Genomic DNA, 22,225 nt, shown 5'->3' on the forward strand with positions numbered 1-22,225 from the left:
ACCCATCATTGCTGTGAAAAGTGATTTTTTTTGGTGCATTCTCCTCTTATACCCAATCATGATTCCCTCACCTGTTAACAATTCATCAGTTCACTGTGGTACACTGTAACTTGACAATGCTATAAAACTTTCATTCATGCAAAGCATAAATACACCCTTGGACATTGTGCTAACGCAGCACAGAATAACAAACATTTACAAACATACATACTTTAGAGTTGCCAATCTTACTTGCATCTTCTTGGGAGAGCTCCCATGTGAACATGTGGAGAACGTCTCACAAACAGTGACCATACTCAGGTTACAAAGGTTAAGATTTCTGTCACTTTCAAAAAGGTAACAGCCTTGCTGACAATAAGTAATGAATGTTATGTGACTAGTTCGACTGCATTACAGTGCTGTTCATTATGCCTTTTGAGTTTAGTCTGTTTCAGCACTTCAAATATGTGTTTTGACCTAAACTCAATGTCAGCAAATTAACATATAGATAGATAGATAGATAGATAGATAGATAGATAGATAGATAGATAGATAGATAGATAGATAGATAGATGATAGATAGATAGATAGATACTTAATCCTGAAAGAAATGAAGAATAAGATAAACTGCTGCGTCTGCAAAGCTTCCAAGAAGACTTACAGCTGTAATTGCTGCCAAAAGGTTTTCTACATAGTGTTGAAATAGATTTCAGTCTTGTATTTGTACTTAAAAAAAAAAAAAAAAAACTCAAAACATGTTTTTGCTTTATCATTATTGGTGATTATGTGTAGATTGATGGCTAAGATGGCAGTGATATGCATTCAAAATCAAATCCACAACACAATAAAGTGTTCAAGGTTCTAAATATTTTTAGAATCCACTGTACATTTATTATTCACCCCAACCTCCCCACCTATTTCCTGTTCAAGGTTGTCAAAATTTCTGTTGTCTAACCAAGCCAGTAATTTCCCCCAATGCATACTTGGCCCTTTGTCCAAGTTATGTCCTTGTAATCATATGGTGTAAATAGGCTAAATAAACTAGAGTTTAAGTCAGTTGCAATTACTTTCATTGGTTACTCTCATGTTCCTGCATTACTAATGCAATTACGATCTCTGCTTTCTGATTGATGGTGCCTGCACAGAGATGGGAAAAAGAGTGCTGTCAGGGTGTGTCTCTCTGTACACAGTGCTGATATATACTCCAAGATGGTGCCGCAGATGGCGACACTGATTAGGAGCTCAGTAGTGCTTTGTTTGTTTTTGTTTGTTTGTTATGGCATGTGTGATCCAAACACACTAAAATACAGCCCAGAAGATCTGCTAAACATCAGGCAGCTCATGCTGATAGTATATATCTATAGTTTTTATACTGCACAGAACTCTGCACCTTTAACCCATAATATGAATTACACATGCTAATTGTTTACAGGTATAAATGTGTGAAGTGTGTGTTAGAGAGACAGTATATGTGTCTGTAAGTGTGTGTGTGTGTGTGTGTGTGTGTGTGTGTTTATTTTTATTTTATTTATTTAACCTTTATTTAACCAGGCAAGTCATTAAGAACTGCTTCTCATTTACAATGGCGGCCTGGCAAAAGGCAAAGCCTCTTGAGGAACAATCATACAAACAGATTTGTTTAAGACTGTCCTTATTGTATTTATCGTGCACTGCTAGCATCTGTATAACCAAAGTCAAATTCCTTGTATGTGTGAGCATACTTGGCCAATAAAGTCTGATTCTGATTATTATAATGAAATATAGATCTGCATTCAATATGATACTTATGTGTCTCCATATTGGTGGGAGTGTCCGTTGTCCCACTTTAAAAATAAAACCATTTCTACACAATTATTTTAATGATTAATTAATGTGGCCTTAAATGATTCTACAGCCTGCCTCACCCAGAACTTTCGGGATCAGAAACTTTTACATGCGTCTCATTGGGCCAAAAAGGAACGTCATTGAAAAGAGAAGAATTTGATTGGGTAAATAAGCTTCATCCCGCCCCTTCTGCTCCTCACTATTGGATAAATTGCATGCTACGGAGCACCAGCGTCATTTCTAAGCTTTGACGTTCGAGCAGCAGCAGCCAGCTGGTAGAAATCGCGTCACTGTGGCCAGCTGATCAGAGACACCGGCGGAGAGAGCAGTACTCTGTGTGTTAGGTGAGTTTTTCTGGTTTCTAAATCGTACTTCGGTTATTATTAGTTTTAGCTCATTTATTTCGGTAAATGTCGTTTTACATAGTTTAAATATCTACAGGTTTTGCCTGTGGGAAAGGCGAGGCAGTTAAACGACTCTGAAGCGAGACTGTACGAGGTGGGGCGTTGGTTTAAATATAAACGGTTTATAAACGTGTCAGGACTGGTTTCAAAACTGTTAGAACTTAACTAGTTCATCATTTGGTTTAACATTTCTTCTCTTGTGTTATGTTTAAATGTTAAAATCAGCCGAGTAATCGTTACATAATCAGAATCAACCATAGTGCCCAAACTTAGACAAGCACACAGGACAACCACTGCGGCCCGGAGTCTGCGGGTTTAAACCTATATTAAAAATATAAATATAAATAATTTAAATAAAAAACCCTGAGCCCACAAGTTTTCCAAACTAGCTAGACAGCTGGATAAATGGTCCTGTTCACTGGTTCAGGGTCTTTGCTGCATTACAGGTTTTTAGGTCTTATTTCCTTCCCTATTTGTTTAATTCTGAAATCAGATAAATAAGTAGGGGGAAGAACATGCAAAACTCGCCGCAGAGAGTAAGATTTTCATCCACTTATCAGTCATGGGTGTGTCTGAAAAAATAACTCAAGAATACAAAGCAGTGTCCACATACTTTTGGGCATTCTGTGCAGTTTCCTGGTCTTTTTAAACCAGTACATACCAAATTAAAAACTACACGACCTTTGTCAAAGCCTGAGATTGTAAACTATAATTTAACACTATGCTATATTAACTTCTTTTTTCTTCCCTGCTGCTGCTTTAAAATTAGACACTTTAGTCACCTTTTCTGAGACAAGACTCAGCAATTCATCTAATGGTTGAGTGTTTAAACCCCATCATAAAGGCATCTGACGAATGCCAAAAATGTTAGGTCACATTTTTTCATACTGAGCTCCCAACATATTACCCATACAGTTGATCTTTATCGCCGAGTTATATAAATTGTGTTAATTTCATGGTTAAATGACCATCCTTTACTGTTTCAGATGCAGAGATGGTCAGTGCAGGATTTACTTTTTTTTATTTTATTTGACAACAAATTAAATCTCTGTGTATATTAGGCCAGCTGCAGAGTCACACTGTGACATCAGTTTAAAACATGTATAAAAAAAGTGACCATTTACATTAAAGAAGTGCAAGTTCCTATTTGAGATGTGAGCAAACAAGTTTGGAGTGGGAAGGATTTGACCTGTGTATGAGTCATGTATTAATAAAGATCATCTGTATTGATCACAAGGCCCTGAGGTCTTTGGGTACCATAATAGATCTGTACATTCAGCATGACTCGTGGCATTTAGCATAATACTGAAGTTATACTTTAAGTTAAATGATTCACTCACAAAATGTAAATCTTCTGCTTCAGTACCTAACGTGTCAGAACCGAGTCATGATCGTAGCGGCCGTGCTAATATTATAGTTACACAATAACGTGAACTGTACTGCTCCTGTACTGTTGCCAGCGTGTCTGTGTGCTTAGCACGCTTTTCCTGATTTGGATTAGAGACAGCAGTTCAATGTGTCCTTATGTAATTCTCTCCATCCATTTAAAAGAGCAGGGGGAGCAATGCCTTAATGTCTACTTCTTCGGAAGTTATACTATAGATTGTAGGCTATAGTAAAATGTTATGATTAAGTCCTTGGATATTTTAAAATGTATAGCATTTTTAAAGATTATTTGTACAACATCTGTACATTTCAAATAATAATTCAACATTTAAAATACATTTTAATTTTGCCACTGCTTTTGTTTAGGCTGTTGATTTATTCTGGGATTCATTTATGGGATTCATTTAGTTGTTCATTTATATTTTGGGATTTCAAACTGTCACATTTTCTAAGACATAAAGTCCCAAAATATTGGTCTGCCTAACTCTTCATACAGACTTTAAAACGGTAGACACATATGTTAACCTATTTTAGTTTTAAATAACCTTGTCACACTTATTTAATACAATCTTAAATTTAAAAGCCTTTTACTAGCTCTAAATTGGTAAATTACAAGGGCATGTTTAAACAACTAAACCACATTCAAACCAAACCTCATTGGGGCTGTTGTATGTTATAAAGAAAACAAACATCATTCCTTATTCAGTATCATTCAAACAGTTTTTCTGTTCAAATTTCACATTCTACACAGCTCTGTTGAAAGTTGAAACCTCTGATTTTAAGGTATTTTTGGTAATTGATGTCTGGTGGGTTGTGTAATTTTATCTTTGGTTAATCAGTTAGTGATTCAGACTCTGGGAATTCAAAATATGTCCACTGTAGTCCCAGATGAAATGAAGTAAAGCTCGATAGCTTGTTCTGCTTTAGCAAATTCCACCTTGAAATACCAAGGCTTTAATGTCAAAATGGGTGCCCTCTAGTATGCTCTGCACATGTTCTTGTTCTGCTGTGTGGGTGTGGTTCTTCACTCCATTTATAAGTAGTGTGATCTGGCATAAACCATATTTTCTGCCCTAAAGCTCCAACTCGACCTCAAAGAATGGTGAGATTAAAATGTGCACTTTTTACTGATTTTTGGCAAATTACTTCTATGGGGCTATGGGAGGTGCACTGACAAATTTTGATAAATTTTACTAAGATGCCTGTAAATCTAAATTTTACTTAATATTAATTAAAATTAATATTACGGTCATTAGCCATTGCTTCTGTTTGTGGGTTTCAGATTTCAGGGATTTAGGTGGGTCAAATGAGGCCTCAAATCTTGGCATAGCTAGTTGGGTAAAGTTTGCACAAATGTTATGGACCAATTTGTTGGTTCAGGCGCTAAAGCAAAAGGCTTCTTGCCATTAAGCTGTGGATAAGAGAGAACCTGCTATGTTGATCCTGGCACACTGAGTTGTTGAACAGTACAAGCAGCTCAAAAATATTTGCTTATAACGGGCTAGGCAGTATTCTGGAGAAACAGACCCTTGCCTTCTGGAAAGGTTTTCCATAGGATCTTGGAATCTATCTGGGAGTCTCTATGGAATTTACAGACAAAAGAGCATTTGTAAGGTCAGACACTTTTTAGCACAACAGTCTGGCTTACAATCAACATTTCAGTTCATTCCAGAGGTGTTTCAGATTCAGGTCACAGCTCTGTGCAGGTCACTGCAGTTTGAGTGGCAAACGTGTATACCTTTTGTGTTATAGGTGGGTTATTAGAGCCTCTCTGTAGATTGTAACAACACTTTACAAAAAAGTAAAGAATTTTTTTTTTTTTTTATTATTATTTTTTTTTAAACCAATATACAATATTTAGCCTCACTTCAAGTTTATTTTTGTTTGGTTTTTTTAAGGCATTTAATTGTATTGCACTTTTAATCAGATGGAATTTTCCAATTAAAAGTTAGGTATAGCCAAAAAGTCCCAGCTAGATTGCTGGTTGTGGCACAATACTGGACTATTTCTGGCTTAAACTCCTATTCTTAGCTTGTCCATGCCCACTTTGTAAAGCAATAAGTATGGCATATAAATGTGGACAGAAAAAAAAATTGCAACACGTAATGTAAACAGTAGTCCTTGTATTTACATCCTTCAGTTTATTTATTCATCCTGTAGGTAGTTGGTTGGGCTCAACACGTAAGTAGAGAAAAGAAATGCAGTAGTGGCTAGAAAATTGGAGGTTTTATTGGTGTTATGTTTACAGTGGAACAGTCTAGGACCTATTCAAATAACTCCATTACAACCTGACCTGGTCACCAGACCATGCAGTCAGATTTTAGTCTGTTTCTCCAGCTTTACCTCAGACCAGCTAGAGAGGCTGTTTAGGGACAGGTGGCTCTGTTTCTTTTGCTCGGAAAGGAAGTTTGTAATCAGCTAGTCTGATCTGATAATGAATGAATGAGCTCAGACGGTCTGTGGAAGTTGGTGAGTCACTGCTCACATGTTCAAAGCTCCATTTTTGGAAGAGGAAATCCTAGCTAAACTTCCTTGATGCAACAGGATAGCATGTTTTGAACTAAACACCTCATCATTGTGCTGTGTATTTACCTCAGCCACTTGGTTTGTAGCAGTTTATCTATCTGATATTGTTTTTTAAATTCAGCTTCTGTTAAATTGATGCTATGATCTCTTCTAAACTGAACAGAGTGATAAAAGACATCTTGGCTGTTCTGTTTCTCCTCACATGGCAGCAAAAGCGTGAGGCCATAGTTCAGGGTGTGGCTTGGTTTAGAAAAGCATTGATGTGATGTCTCATGGGCTGCATTTGCACTGCATGCTGAAGTGACCCGAATGACGCTGCACTTTTTCCCCCACACATGGCGTGCAACGTGTCGCATAGCAATTTCAAATACAATCAATCTGGTGCAAATTCAGTTTAAGAAATACTAATCAGGCACTTTATATGGCTTGATGGCAAAGTGAATTACTGCTGATAATTACTAAATGGGCTACAGACAACACTTCTACTTATCAGTCATTCAAAACAGGAGGCAGTTCTCAGGTTGGATGTTGGTTGCATATGAATAGCTGGGATTCAGTGTCACCCGTGTAATATCGCTTTGTACCAGTGCTTCCTGGAGTGTCTTTATACTTTAGGAAACCACAAAACTCTTTTTACATAAAATACAACACAAATATTCTTCAATAATGTTACTGGTCAGACCTTCCAAGAACCCTCCAAACTTTCTCTCGGCATCTCTTTACTTGCCAAGAGAAATACTAGGGCATGTTAATACGTACAATAAAAAGTGATGTAGTAGGATTTGTTAGCAGAAGACCAACACTAGTGTGCCATTTCTATTCTCCAAAAAATACTATGGGTCCAGGAGTCACTTAGGGTTGATTTATAAGCATGACTTGACTGTGTGGTGTGGGGTTCTGTAATTAAAGAAGAACCGTTGATAGGCAACGGTTAGAATTGTAAAACTCAATTTCAGTATGCACAAGGAATAAAATGACATCAGTTTACATACACCCTGATTATATATTTTTGCACACTAAGACTGGTTGGCTTTATTGTGGTCACATGTTTGCTTGCTGAACTAAATATTTCAGGTTGGGCATTGCAGACTTGTTCACACCCAAATGCTACAGCAGATCTGTCGATCAGCTGATAATGGGAGCAAAAGGGCAGACGAGTGCAGTTTAAATATGCAGACTCTCTCGATCAGCTACGCTACCCCCCCCCCCCCCCCCCCCACACACACACACACGTACACCTGTTTTTTTTTAGTGTATTTAATATTCATAATGAATTGGGCTCACATGTGGATGAAGGTGCTGTATGGATAAAGATGTACTAAAGTCATTTTGAATGGCTTTTCTGCCTCATTCAGCAGACGTCATTTATGACTCAAAGTCTGATCCGGATAGAGCCGGTCTAATAGGACAGTGTGCATCATTCTTTTTAATGGCGTGCGTTTCGTAAAGCACAAAGGCACGATGCCGTGTGTCACCGGTGTGCTGACGCAGACAGCCTTATCTTGTCCAGTGGCCTCCCTCTGTCTGCATGCTGGCGCTACCATGGCAGGGGGAGGTGTGGGGACACTAAAAGGTATAGACACATTATTAGACATTTTCTTACCAAATAGATCAGTTAAGGGATAGGTTGATTTGCTTAGTGCTTGTTGTAGAGGTTTGATTTATTTGATTTGATGGACTGATAACTGATGCATTTGCAAGAACCACACTTACCACAACAATCAAGTCCCGAAGCATAATTAGCACTGTGATTGTGATGATGGGCAGTTTACTGAGCTTTTGAAAATGTTAATCTGTGACATTTTGCTCTGCATTAATTAAATCTAATGTTCAAGATCGAGCTCAAAGAAAACCAAGATTTTAAATGACATATCTGGTCGTGTTGGTGCTGCACGGCTCTTGTGGACTTGGTTTAATTCTCACTTACTGGAACTGTCCATGTTCTATGTGCCCCTATTGGGTTTTTTAATATGCCAGTAAGCTGCTGTAAACTACATCCAGGGTGTTTTATTTTCACTTAAAGCCCAGTGAAAATGGATAGGCTCTGGACCCATCACAGCCCTAATCAGAATATAGTGTCTAATTTCTTAGACAACACAAAACACACAAAAAAAACCTCTCATTTAAACAACTGTGGTGCTTTTAACCCTTTAGGACTAACACACAACCAGTTACATGTTTTAAGTAAGGTGGGTGTGGTTAAAGGGTAGAGAGTGAGGAATTTTTTAACATGAGCAGAAGGAATCTTTGGAATTCCAGGCATTCACATCTCGCAGTTTGTGAAAGGAAGGAGGTACTTGTACAGGACATTCAGTTCTTGTTTACAGGCTTTGCCTGTTGCTGGGTTCCCAGTATATTAAATACAGCTGTTTCCAAAACTTTGGATACTTTTTGAAACCAGTGTGGGTGTCGGTGAGTAAGATGATGTGGGTTTTTGGAAGCAAAGTGAGTATTTTTTTAGGGACTCTGTATGGTCACTCAAAACACTAAACTACTGTACATGCGTGATGTTTCAGCTTTAGGAATTTAGAAAGTCTTAACATTTCTTCATGCTGCATAGGCACAAGAAGTCACCAGTTCACTGTTAAAGGTCTGTGTAAACAACAAATCATATTTACAAATCATAGTGTCCACACACTTTTGGCCATATAGTAAATCTTTGCTATATGGGGCACAATCTTTCTGGAACAGGAAATGGCCTTCCTCAAACCATTGGCACGAAGTTAAAAGGATATGATTTGACATTGCGCATACACATTGTTGCTGGAAACATTCTCACTCCTATAGCTGTAAGGAAGTTCTAAGCAAACTGAATGAAGTCCCTAGATGGCTGTGCTTCCTCCGATTCATGGTCAAGTCGTTCCTAAGGTGCAAACAATGCAGATGGCCGTATGTGGAAGATATGGGCATGGACATTCCTGGCATAATATCTACTGCGGAGAGCTGCAGGTTTATTCATTTTTATGTCTGTGTATTTTTGCTTGTTTCATTACTCTTTCTCTTCCAGGCAGGTGTGTGACCATCAGCAGGAGAAGATGGATCTTGCATATAAATGTTGGCTAACCTACATCAGTTCTTCTCTGGCAAACTTTATGTTCCTATTTACATGCTAAAGCTGCCAGCTGAAGAGCTGTTGTGGTCAGCTCGGTCCTGCTTCAGCCTGTGGACAGAATCAGAAGCTGCTGGAACACTACAGAAGTGAAAGTGAAAGTAAACAAAAGTGGAATAAAGCAAATGAGTTTATGGGTAAACAATTTATTTTGCAAGTTGTAATATAATTATGAATTACTTTTGTCTGACATACCAGTTGGGTTTGAATATCAGTCAGCCAAGTATTTACACAGACATGGTTGGGGATGTGTGAGGGGTGGCTGAAGCCTTGTGATGGATTGGCTCTCTGTCCAGGGTATTCCTGCTTTGTGTCAAGTGTTTTCCAATGAAAACCGACCCATCATGACTTGGGGGTGGAAAGTGATTGCAAATGCAGAAATAAATGTAATTGCTTTTAAAATTTAATTATGATGGTGTGCAATTACTGTCCAAAGATGATGTGGGTGTTGGATAATTTTGTTTCTTAAATATTAATTTTAACAATCTTTTTACTCAAGTTATGAAATGTGTTAATGTAATAAACAAATATCCAATAAATGGTGTCAATTAGATATGTTCATTCTGCTACGGGCATTTATTAATTTTTTTATACTATTACAATGGATGAACGTTGTTTTGGTCCAGTTACTGAATGTAGCTTCTGTAGCTCTGAACACTTTGACAGATTAGAGCTGTTTCTATGCACATTGTGTGTTGATCTTGCTCTAGTATTTCATTAGTGGACACTTTAATCAAAGTATGCTGTTAACTTTGTTAATTCTCTTAGCACTGGCATTGTGGTGTCCAACACTACTGCATCTATTACACTGATTAGAACAATATTCACTACCATGTTAATGGCATTGCTAAGAATGGTCCCAAATAACCAATCTGGTCAGTGAGGTCCTATGAGATCCCTTTTGATTGATAAATAGGTTACGGGGACAGTGACTGTGTATAATGGTGTGGAAAGTCTTGATAGTCTTCCAGTTGTATAGACTTACAACTTCATTAACTATTTGGGTCTAAACTAAATTGTGAGGACGGGTTAGGAATCGTCTGCTGATTCCACAGTGTAGGTATTTTTTGACTCTTATGCCAACATTTAATGATCATATGTCCCTCTAAGCAGCTGACTGAATATTTTAAAATGAATCCAGCTGGTGTTGAGGCATATTTTTAGAATTTTTACTGCCAAAATGTGTAAAACTGTAATTTGTCAAGAACGAAGATCATAAATTAAATAATTTAAGTCATAGGCTGATCTAAGTTTTTAAAATTTCATCACAACTGTTTATAATGTTACTTAGTAGTGAATATGGCCCCTATGCCTGTATTCACTCCCAAACGTTTGGGCATGCTCCTGATAAGACGGTAAACGGTGTCTGGGTAACTCCTTCCAGACCTGGATCAGGTCATCAGTGATCTGAACAGTCTGCGGTGCAACTTGGCTTCACTTAATTCACCAATACATAACGTCAGAGGAATGTGAGGACCAGGCAATAACATCAATGCCATTGTCATAACCAACTGGTCTAAGGGTGTAAACATGTTTATACGTGACAATTACCTTGTTAATACTATTTTTATGTTTATAAATTATAAAGTAACTGTGCATTAACGTTTGCAAAAAGTAAGACTTTGTAAAAAAAAAAAAAAAAAAAAAAGCAAGTTTTGTGTTTACTTATTCTCACTTCAAAATCATCAAAATACATACTTTTGTCAATGGTGCCCAAACTTCTGCATTCAACCATACAAGGAGGTAAGTGATTAAAGAATAAGCTGTTGCCATAAATGAGAACACATGAACGTTTATATAGCTAACTGTTACACTTGATAATTCGTTTATATTGAAATGTACAGTAGGAACCACCAGGGGGCCGTGTTGCCCTTCAACTCGTCTATGGAAACTGTGTTTGTGCTCCCAAATTCTGTACCACGTTTCTCAAACCATTTTCCAGATGTTCATACAGTGTAAAGGTCTGTTGCCTCCAAAATGTTACACCAAAATCATACATTTACTGCACTTCAAAATGCTAAGCACAGTTATTACCAGTGGCGGCTCCAGCCAAATCTCTCAGGGGGGGCAATTGTTGCGATGATGGCTAAGGTATATAATGGGTAAATTAAAGCTTAAATAATTAAAATCTTAAGTCATCTGTCAGTTTGCCCTCACAAATAATTTTGAACATGGAGAGAGACCAGCTTTACCATTAATCATAAAATGAAGTAAAGCCTTCACACTAACAATTTAATTCAGTCTTCATCAGATAACATTTTATTTTAGGTGCAGCAGATTGGCATCGGGGCTGATGTGCAATGAATAAAGAAGTACAATTAAACAATTGGGGAAATACAATAAGTGCAATCACAATTCACAATTTAAAAATTATATTACTTACTTGTAATATACTTGTAACTTATATGATTTTCCCCCTTTGTAGATACTTGATGTTTAAATTTGGTCTGGGTGGCCCTAATTTATCCTGATTACTACGATGACTGAATGTTATTTCCCTTAATAACACGATGGAGTTGCTCCGAACTGAGGTAATGGTAGTCATGGTGACGAGATCGCGACACCACGTGTGACGCAAGCACGTAAGTGCAAGCCCTCCCGGAACCCATTCAGATTGTATTGCAGCGCCTGCAGTTCGAAAAAAAAAAAGAGCCTTAACATGAGTCTATGAGAGCAATCCGGGGCGATTTTCAATCAGACTGAAATCGCCCTAAAAGGAACACAGCTCGACGCTGATTGGACGATATTCAGAGACAAGACAAACTGTCCAGAACAGTCACAGCTGTGATAGAAAAATTTCTTCCCTTTGGTGGTGCGTCGCCCGATCGCCCTAAGGAACGAGCCGCCGCTTGGTTATTACACTTGGGTAGAAAACACTTTAAAAAAAGCCAAGGGCTAACAATTCAGTTACAAAGACAGAATTAGATTAGGTTATACAATAGTGATCAAATTATTTTTTTTCCTCTTACATTTATTTATTTCCACTAACCGTTTAATCCTGGTAGGAGTTAGTGTAACAAGCCATAAATACACCCTGGACCCCACGGCCATTCATAACAGGGCAACACTCAATCACCTGTTACCTACTTGCAAGTCAGTTTATATTTGTCAGTCCACCTTCTGCTTGTTTAAGAAGACAGGGAAACTGGAATACTCGGAGGAAAGCCAAACGGCCACACAGAAAACGTGCCACTATTATAGGCCACACAGTAGTATGGGTTTCCCATTAAGGTGGGTTCTGGGGACCTCCAGTTACTACTCTTGAGAAGCGTGTTTTCCCTGTGTCTGTGTGGGCTACCCAAAATTAAGTGGTTAGTAATACTACATGTATAATAGTGTGCAATGTGCAGCATATCTTGTACTGGGACATTATGGCTTTTCAAACACATTTAACAGGACCCTATTGAAGTATCGTAATGGTCTACAGTGTCACCTAGTGGTCAAAATGTGTAACATATGGTCTATTTTTAAAGTTTTTACTCGTTTCAGCCACACCCTATGCAAACAGGTGTACACAATTGCTTAAATATAGTAAATTATATGCTTTTTTCTCTATGGCAGCATTTTGGGGAAGGGGCTTTCCGATTTCAGCATGTCTGTAACCCAGTGCATTAGGGGTGGCATCATCATATCAATGCCTCTGGGTGTAGAATAGTCGTCTATCAAGCTTATGGACAGGTGTCCACATTCTTTTAGCTATATGGGTTACATTAGTTACATTACATTAGCAGAAAAACAATACAATGTAAACCCACTGGATAGCAGGGGAGTCCTAACCACTGAATTAATGCGTCCAAATTGCACCAATCAGATGGTGAGCAGGGTACTTTCTCACTGACCACTATAAAGCATTGGAACCCACTTTAACACACAGTTCTCTTTCCTGTAAGCAGTTTTAAATGCAGGATATGGGCTACCTGTCTCTGCCTGTCCTGATATAAACTCTCCGCCTGTCCCAGTATAAACTGCGCTTACTCAAATATTGATGAGGCAGGCTGATGTGCAATCGGCTCTATCTAGAAGAGGTTCTCTTGATTGGATTTAATAAAACGAACTGTATATGTTGCATATAGAAGAGTTCCGAATTGTTAGATCCAGTTCCGAATTTTCTACCCAGAATCAGTGATGGCTATTAATACAGATGCATCATTTGAGAGGAGTACTAGTTTAAACGAGGGTGGCGGCACATCGGATTTTGCGGACACTCAGAAACTTCTTGGTGTGACGGTAACAGATGGGAAAGAGGGACTCGAAAGGAGCTGTTCGGAATCGCGCCGGGCCAGTGTAAAGTCTTCAGGAGGGGATCAGGTCAGTCACACATCTGGTGGTACAGGAGAACCTCAGTCTCCCCCTCTGTCTCCAGAACCGGACGGGAACGCGCCCGAACCCCGCAGCTACATGTGGATCGCCTTGCTCTCCTGTTTCTGCCCAGCTGTGCCCTTTAACATCTTCGCTATCTACTTCTCACATGCTGTAAGTCTGCTTTTAAAATTAATAATACCAATAAACATTAACTTGTTTTAACCACAACTTTGCACATTTGCAACCTTGTAGTTAGAAACATTGTGACAACCTTATTTAGGTTTGCTCCTGGTCATTTATGCACATGCATGTCATGCATTGGGTCTTCAACACATCCTGCCCAAAGAATATGATCACACTATACATTCAGATATGCTCATTAATAAAAAAAAAAATCCACTCATGAGCTTTGTGAATGACAGGACAGATTTGGTACCCCCAATGTTCAGTGCGGGCTGTGGCCTTGTCCTGCCCAATAGTTTTGCAATTTGATGAAGTATCATAATTGTAATTTGAAAATGTACAACAGTGAGCCATCAATGATACAGCATAACAGTGGATGATTTGCATTGAGTTTAAAATCTTAATAATAATAATAATAATTGCATGTTGTAATTGATTTGAAAATGACTACTGGACAAATTACACATGGTTATTGGACAAAAGTCTATATTGCTTTCCAATACAAAGATTGGCTTTTTAAGAGAGCTGTGTGCTGATGGTTGAAATGAAATTGTGGTTGTAATGATAAAAAATCAACTTATGAGCTTTGCAAATGACAGGACACCCCCTCCCAGATTTGGTACCCCCAATGTTCAGTATGTGGCTACGGCCTTGTCCTGCCCGATGTTTTTGCAGTTTAATAAAGTTTCATAATTGTAACTTGAAGATGTACGAAACTAGTGAGCCATCAATGATACAGCATAGCAGTGGATGATTTGCTTTGAGTTTAAAATATTAATTAATTGTTATAATAATTGCACGTTTTAATTAATTTGAAAATTATACATGGTTATTACACATATACGTACATACTGGACATAAGTCTACATTGCATTCCAATATTGACTGGCTTTTTAAGAGAACTGTGTCCTGACTGTTGAAATGAAATTGTGGTTTTGATTATACTGGGCAGATGCATACTTAAATCCCACTACAGTATGCACACACAGATTCTGACATTTGGTTGTGGATACAGAATTATTTTGGTTTTTGCTGAACCTTTGTCCATGCTGAAAGTGGATGGTTGAGAAGTTGCTAAAACCAGATATGTTTAATTTAAGAAGGTAGCTGTGAGTGAAGTTTCTGATGTAGGGATTTGTAACAGCTACTATTTGGCAACATTAACTAAAATGTAGCTTTCAAGATTCAGCTGCATTTCCAGTTTTCCCTCTGCTAACTTATATGATAATCACACTGGTAAAAACTCACATCTCCAGCTGAAAATCTTTCTCTTTCATAATTTGTTGTTTTCTAAATGTTTCCTTCCTTCATTGAGCCAATTTTGATTTTGGAGACCTCTCAATTAAATTAAAAAGCAAATTATTTAGACTACCATGATATGCATAAACCACTTTTTGAGGGCTGGATTCGATTGGTAATGAAGAACAAAATTCACATATGGTAATGTCCTATTTTAAATTCATCTCTAAAGTTGAAACAGTTACTATTGTAGTAAACTACAAGATCTCATGCAACAAAGAAAAATATTAGTGTTTGTTGGCCCCTGCTTGGTGGGCCCTTGCAATCATCCTAACAGCTACTTGCCATTATGGCAAAACATGAACTCAGTACTAGTCATTGGTTTTGTGACCTGTGTGCTTTTCTAGCATTTGTGAGTCATGATAAAAGTGAAGTGGAACTTCATCAAATATACCTAAGTTAGAGAACAGTATGCTCAGTTAAATAAATGTAATATAGTAAATGTACTGGTTACTACTCACCTCTAATCATCACAATCAGTTTAGCCACCTATCATTAGCACTAATTGACTATAACATCACATTTCCTTGAATTTAATATGAAAAATCCTCATCCGCTTTTTAAAAACATGACAAAATTGACACACCAAATGTTTGTCTTGATTTTACCTTGATCAGCCACATTTGATAGGCATAAACTAGAATAACTGTGGTTAAATCTTTTGACGACTGTTCTTTGTAGAATGGAATGCGCTAGAGCTTAAGCAAGTTATTGGTTTTCTGGCATGTACTTGACTTTTTGGTACATCCCACATATTTGGATAGGTTTGAATTCAGGACATTAGGAAAGTCATTACTAACACTAAATTTTAGTCTCGTTTAGCCCAAACATAGAGTGTTTTGGATTATTAAACTGCTGGGTCAGCAAATACTAATGCCCATGGTTTTATAATAGGATGTCCAACAAGCTCATGGTCAGGTGTCTATGTACTTATAGACATATAGTGTATGAAAACCAAAAATTATGTATATAGGCTATAAGCATAAGCAAAGATATGTTTTTAAGACAATTTTGCACCTGGTTTCATTATAAAAGTAGCAAGCAGCAATCATTATAAAGTAGCTTCTAGAACTGTTTAGGTTTGACAGCACTAGAATAGAAAAGGCTACAGAGCCATAGCAAACACTGTAACCATCCCTGTCAGTACAGTTGTTTTAATATGCAAATAACTGAAAGGTTCATGGAACCATAAAGTATAAAAGTATTATAAAAGATGTTGCCATTGGCTGAAGAAATTGTACAAATGGAGTAGCAATTACATTAAAGTTCTCATAGCCAAAATAACCGAACAACACATAAAAAACAAAATGCTACAGAGCCATAGCAAACACCAATCATTCCTGTCAGACAATTTGATTGCATTCCAACTGATTAAAAACCAAACACCCCCCAAACATCCAGTGGATCAAGTGCTTCCTCTAAAGTTGTCTGTGTGGGTGTGTATGTTGCAGTCATGCTCCATGAGACAGACAAATGACTTTGAGGGAGCAAGAAGACTGGGACGACGCTCGCTGCTCTTCAGTATTATAGCCATTGCTTTGGGTTTAGGTATAATCCTTTATCTCGTGATTACAGGTAAATATAAAAAAAAATACCACACATACATGTGTACATGGCCAAAAATATGTGGACACCTATATATCATATTTACATGTGCATGTTGAACAGCTCATTTCAAACCCATGGACAGTAATACTGTATACATTGCTTTCTAAGGTAGCACTTGATTGTTGGTATTTGCTTCCAATCACACAAGAGCACAAGGTTAACATAAGGTTGGGCACTGTTGAGTACAGTTTTAGTCAAAACCACCTTTTGTTGAGTCTTAGATACCTCCAAGACCAAGTCTTAGTCAAGACCATGTTCAAATTAAAGCATGACTAAATCTTTAACTGATTTAGCTTTAAGATCTACTCTTTCATTGGTTCCTGTAAATATGTAAAGAAGTATACAGTCACTGACCACTTTATTATAAACACCATACACCATACAAATACTGGGCTGGACTCTCCCTAGCTTCCAGAACACATAATCCTATGTTCTTTGAGTCCTACAAGATTTAATATTTAGGTCCATGTTGGCATGAAAATATTCCTCACACCATTGCACCACTACCACCAGCCGCCTGAACTTGTAACACAGGGCAGGTCTAGTTTTAAAAAGCCAGTACCCACTGCTGACTCATGAGCGTAATTTTATGTGGTCTTCTGTTGTTGTAGCCCATTCAGCTAAAGGTTCAACATGTTGTGTATTTGGAGACATCTTTCTGCTCACCATGGTAGTAAACAGTGATTCTTTGAGGGAGTGTAGCTTTCTTGACAAATCAGGATCGTCTTCTGTTATGAACAAGGTGTTTCTGCCATACAGATCTCATTGGATCTTTTTGTTCTGTGTAAACTGTAGAGACTTGTTTTAAAAGATCAGGATACCTGGTACCAACAACCATCCAGCAGGGCATCCCACATTTAAACATTTACTTACTTTACTACATTTTTCAAAAGTAGTCAGTCTGACTGTTGTGTGTAATTAAGAGGTGGGAGGAAACCTGTGTGGCACTTACCACCATGTAGCCCATTCCAATACCAGAACCCACTAATTAAATGGGGTGGTCCACACAGTTCTGTCAATGTTGTGTATACACAACCAAATGTCTTAACATTTTATGTCTCCAATGTTTTTTTTTGTTTTTTTTTCTGTTTCCTAGAGAGTTGATTGGGTGGATTACAGATGTAAACTGTGTCCTCAGGACTGAAAACCATGCACTACAATAAAAAATGTCATTCCTCATTGTACTCTGGGCACTATGCAAAATGGTATGGATTTCTCATGCATGCTCTGCCTCTGTTAGATAGCACACATCGGATGCATAGCATGTCTTATTTTAAAGCACTTTTTCTATGTCGAAACAAAATCCGCCAACACAGTTACAAAGTTGTGTATACATGGACATTCTTGGCATCCAGCTGAAAATGCAGTGATATGTATTACTGGTTTGTGGGTGGAGTTTATTTTTCCACATCAGTGAAAAACTCTCAAAGCACATACTATGTACTCTTTTTATTAACGCAAAAATAAGCTGTGTAAGCGACTCTAGGGCGTCTTGTTCCCAGCCCAGAAGAGGTGGGCTTACCTGCACCCTGGAACATTAATGATTCAGTGTTTGCATCAGAAATTCTCATCAGCAGTCTATAAATTATGCTCTTGGGTCGGTCAAAAAACTGCCCTTTGGCCAATTGAGTTGTGATGCTAGGCAGAACTGGCATCTAGTTAGAGGTAAAATGATTAAATATTTATGGCACTGTAAGCAAACATCTCCATAGTCCAAAAGTCCAAATACTTACTAAAAATTCAACATTTACAGAAAATTAAATAGTGGTTGAATGAATGAATAAATGTTCATGTAATAAAAAAATCATATGGTTTGCACTGTACTAGACAAGTATGTATCCACAAATATTGACATCCCTGGCAGTCAGTGAACTGTACCAAACATTTTTAATTGTCATTGATCTTTCATTCAAAATTGGTATAAAAAAAAGCTATTAGACGTAAAATTTAAGTATTTTATTAAATCTGTGTGCCAACATTAAATTTCTTTCTTTCGGTTTTTGTGCTTCCAATGCTGACTAGCATTTTGTTAATAGTTTAAATGAAAGACTAAAAGAATAAGCAATGAAAAAAAAGTAAAAGCTGGTTGTGTTCATGTTTTCCAGGGGTGCCAATATGTGTTGAGAGGACTGTATATGGTTAAAAATAGCTTCAGTGCCTGCAGCAGACACAAATTGGCCATCGTGTCTGCTGGGTGGGGAAATGACCGGACTAAGTGGGTGGGATCTTCAAACGCTATGCAAGGACCCTGGTTAGTAGACCAAGGCTTCTGCACAGGTGTAAAGAAGGGGTCCGCTACTGTAGCCTGATATAAAAACACTGAACGCAATCAGGGATCCACAGCAGCGGAAAACAAACTGACTACGCTAAAATTGGGAGAAAAAGGGAGCAAATGCATAAATAAATAGAAAATAAAAATTGCTTAATTAATTCTAAAACACTAAAGGGAAAAGGTTATGTACAACGAAGAAAATATCTATGATAAAAACACTATTATTTTTACACACCTGATGGGAAAGCACACCACAACATTGCTCCTTTATACCCTACAGCAACGAATCCTTGTCTCCATTGGCTGACATGATCACGTCAAAAGTTAAACTTTTAACTTTATCAATACATAAAGAAACATAATTATTACACTGGCGCGTTCTGTCATTGCGTTTTTAACAGATGCTAATAATGTCCTTGTGAATGCAGCCCGAGTTAAGAAATTTACAGGTGTTTTTACTCTACAGTTTGATTTTTCCCACTTTGTATTTTGATACTTTGTATCGCTAGTCTTTTTGTATTTCCTTCAGCATGTTGCAATTAACTTAAAATAAAAAATGTTAATTCTGTAAACTATTTTTCTTAACTGTTTACATTCAGATAAAGTGTGCATTTGTATTTAAATGGCATTACATTGAAAATGTGCACATTTTATACACATACAAGTTGGGAACTGAAGAGCAAATGATGGTTTCCAGAATGCTGTTGAAAGGGAATGTAATGTTGAAAAGTATATAGATATATAGAAGGTGGCTGGTCCGCATTCTGTGCCATTTAGGCATTGAGTCCATCTTACACTATATATATGATACATATGGAAATGTAGTATAAATACTGTATGCAACATGCTGTAAAAGCACTTGAATGTTTCATTGCATCTGCCTTAGCTTACAAGGTGCAGTGTTCATTCATTTTTGCATGTCTTGAAATAAAGTGAACAATGTCTGGTTTGTTAATGTGTTTTTATTTTAAAGCACCACTGATTTCTCTTCACTGTGATAAATATGGCCACACCTGTTATCAGTTAAAGGTGCAAAAGCTATGTTATCAGTGCCCATGGCATGGGCACTTTCCATATGTGTGAATGTACCACTGATGCAGAGGTGTAGTTTATTGGAATGTCGGCATCAAGTTGATGTCTTTATTCGGGAAGTCCATAGTTATTTCAGCAAGACAAAGCGAGGCCTCATTCTACACATGCTACAGCAGCAGGACCTCACAGACACAGAGTGTGTATGCTTGACTGGCCTGCCTGCAGTCCAAATCTGTCTCCTATTAAAAATGTTTGCCGCTTCATAAGGCGACAAATTCCACCCTCTGCAACAATTAGTGTCCTTAAATCCCAAATCATTACAAAGTCTCATTAACAGAAACACTGCCTCTGTCCCATTTTTTTGTGTTGCAGGCATTAAATTGTAAATTAGTTTATATTTATAAAATACAATAAAGTTGATCAGTAAAAACACTGGAAATAATTTTTTTCTACTGTTGTCAGTTAGATACAGATTTAAGAGAATAAACAAACCACAGACTTAGTTTTTATTGCATTGCAACCTTCCAAATTCCAAACACTTCCATAATATGAATAAAAATCATTAAAATATGTAAACACAAAAAGCATGAATTGTGAATATCACATCTTGTACACTATAATATCAGAATCCAAGAAACCATCCAGAAGGAGATCATTTTAAATGATAGTTTCAAATTTAGAAATGTATAAGCTTGCTGTCTCTCATATTTTAAGCATAATTTTAAAATCCATCAAAAATTGATTGTTCCACTCTTTCGATTGCTACATAAACCCATGAAACCTATAAAAATGCGAATGCAAGGGTGAGAGAGGATGTTAGGCTGATGGTATCAATTAAGCATTCAGGGTTGAGCAACACAAAGAGAGGAAGAGACGAAGGCAAGTCCAGAAATCAATATGCTGTCTCCATAAGTGCACTCCTTTCACGTGTCTGCGCATTTAGTCATTACCAGCTATAATGTGGCCAGTGGCATGGGTAAACCAAGCTTGCTAATAGGATACTACAGATGTATTTGCCTCAGACTGTGTGCTGGAATTGCAGGGTGATTACAAAAACGATTACATTTGAATTGTTATTGTGACTGTAAGAAAGCTTTAAAGATGTTAGTGGTCACTGGGCATGCATTTAAAGCTGGGGAAGGCCTGCTGTAAGAGCAATAGAATGTATCATTTCATGATAGCAAAACTACTTGGCTAAAAAGAATGTGGACAGCATTTGAATCAGTAGGTTTTGCCATTTATGGTCAACATATCTGGTCAGCAAAAAATAAGCATAGACAAACTCTGGGCATAAAGGGGTTTTGGGTTTTACCCTTTCATTAAGAGCTGTTATTGTTATGTGGAAGCATCTAAGAACAATATCTACTCAGCCTTGAATTAAAGAGCTCAAACAGAACAAAAAACAGCTAAATTGCAAAGCTGGTCAAAATGGTCTGTTCCTATTTGTCACACTCACTACCGAGTTCCAAACAGCATCTTGATTGAGAGCTTAAGGAATTAAGTGTTTGTGGCTGAGCAACTGCACACAAACCTAAGATCACAATGCTCAATGTTAAGCATCAGCTGCAGTGGTGCAAAGCACTCAGCTATTGGACACCATTGGAAACATCTAAAAAATGATGTTTCAATTAATCCAAAAGGTCCAATAGGGTTACGGTCAGGGTTTTGTGCAGTTGGTCAGAATCGAGGTGGATCTGGATCCACCAGAAAACACTAGGTACAAGGCAGGGGCCATCACCCCCCTCAGACATAGCCAATCATATCCGTGTAGACATTCAGCAGGCCGAAAGGACCACTGAGATTCAAACCCAGATCTCATTGGTAGTGGGCTAGCATAATAGACCACTGCGTCGCCAACCTTACAGTTTATTTACCATCCTGGTTTTTAATTTTTTGATATTAACTACAGTACATAACAATGGCTCTACTTTTTTCATTTACTGTGATTGCTGCAAGTTGTGAATGCCCAGAGATGAAATGAACTGTGACACTATATGAAGTTCTGCATTGTTGCGTTTTTCAACAACATATCTAAGAGATGTGATGATTTTCATTTCTGGTGCTATAGCGTTTTTGCATTTCTAATAAGCTCAACCACAAATGTTATTCCTGCACACTCTAATATGTAGTATTGTATTAACTTAGTGTGGTTCAGTATTTGAATAATCTATCCAATGTATCTACCTGATCCCGTCCATCCATCTTATAAGTATGTTTACACCCATGGTTTTAGAATGAGTTTTTGGTTTTGCTCATGTGGTGTATAATAGAGACCATTTATTTTGTGATAGCTTAAAAGTA

General features: G+C 37.6%; 1 protein-coding gene across 1 annotated transcript; it reads left to right on the plus strand.

Moving 5' to 3' along the window:
• The first annotated feature begins 13,353 nt into the window (after nt 1–13,353).
• Nucleotides 13,354–17,764, plus strand: trarg1b (trafficking regulator of GLUT4 (SLC2A4) 1b). The gene is made up of 4 exons (XM_063012133.1): nt 13,354–13,701; nt 16,464–16,587; nt 17,232–17,362; nt 17,717–17,764. Exons 1-4 carry the CDS (start codon nt 13,354–13,356, stop codon nt 17,762–17,764), a joined length of 651 nt encoding a protein of 216 aa, XP_062868203.1.
• The last annotated feature ends 4,461 nt before the right edge of the window (nt 17,765–22,225 follow it).

The sequence above is a fragment of the Trichomycterus rosablanca genome, chromosome 16 (assembly GCF_030014385.1).
Source record: "Trichomycterus rosablanca isolate fTriRos1 chromosome 16, fTriRos1.hap1, whole genome shotgun sequence".
NCBI classification, from domain to species: Eukaryota; Metazoa; Chordata; class Actinopteri; order Siluriformes; family Trichomycteridae; genus Trichomycterus; species Trichomycterus rosablanca.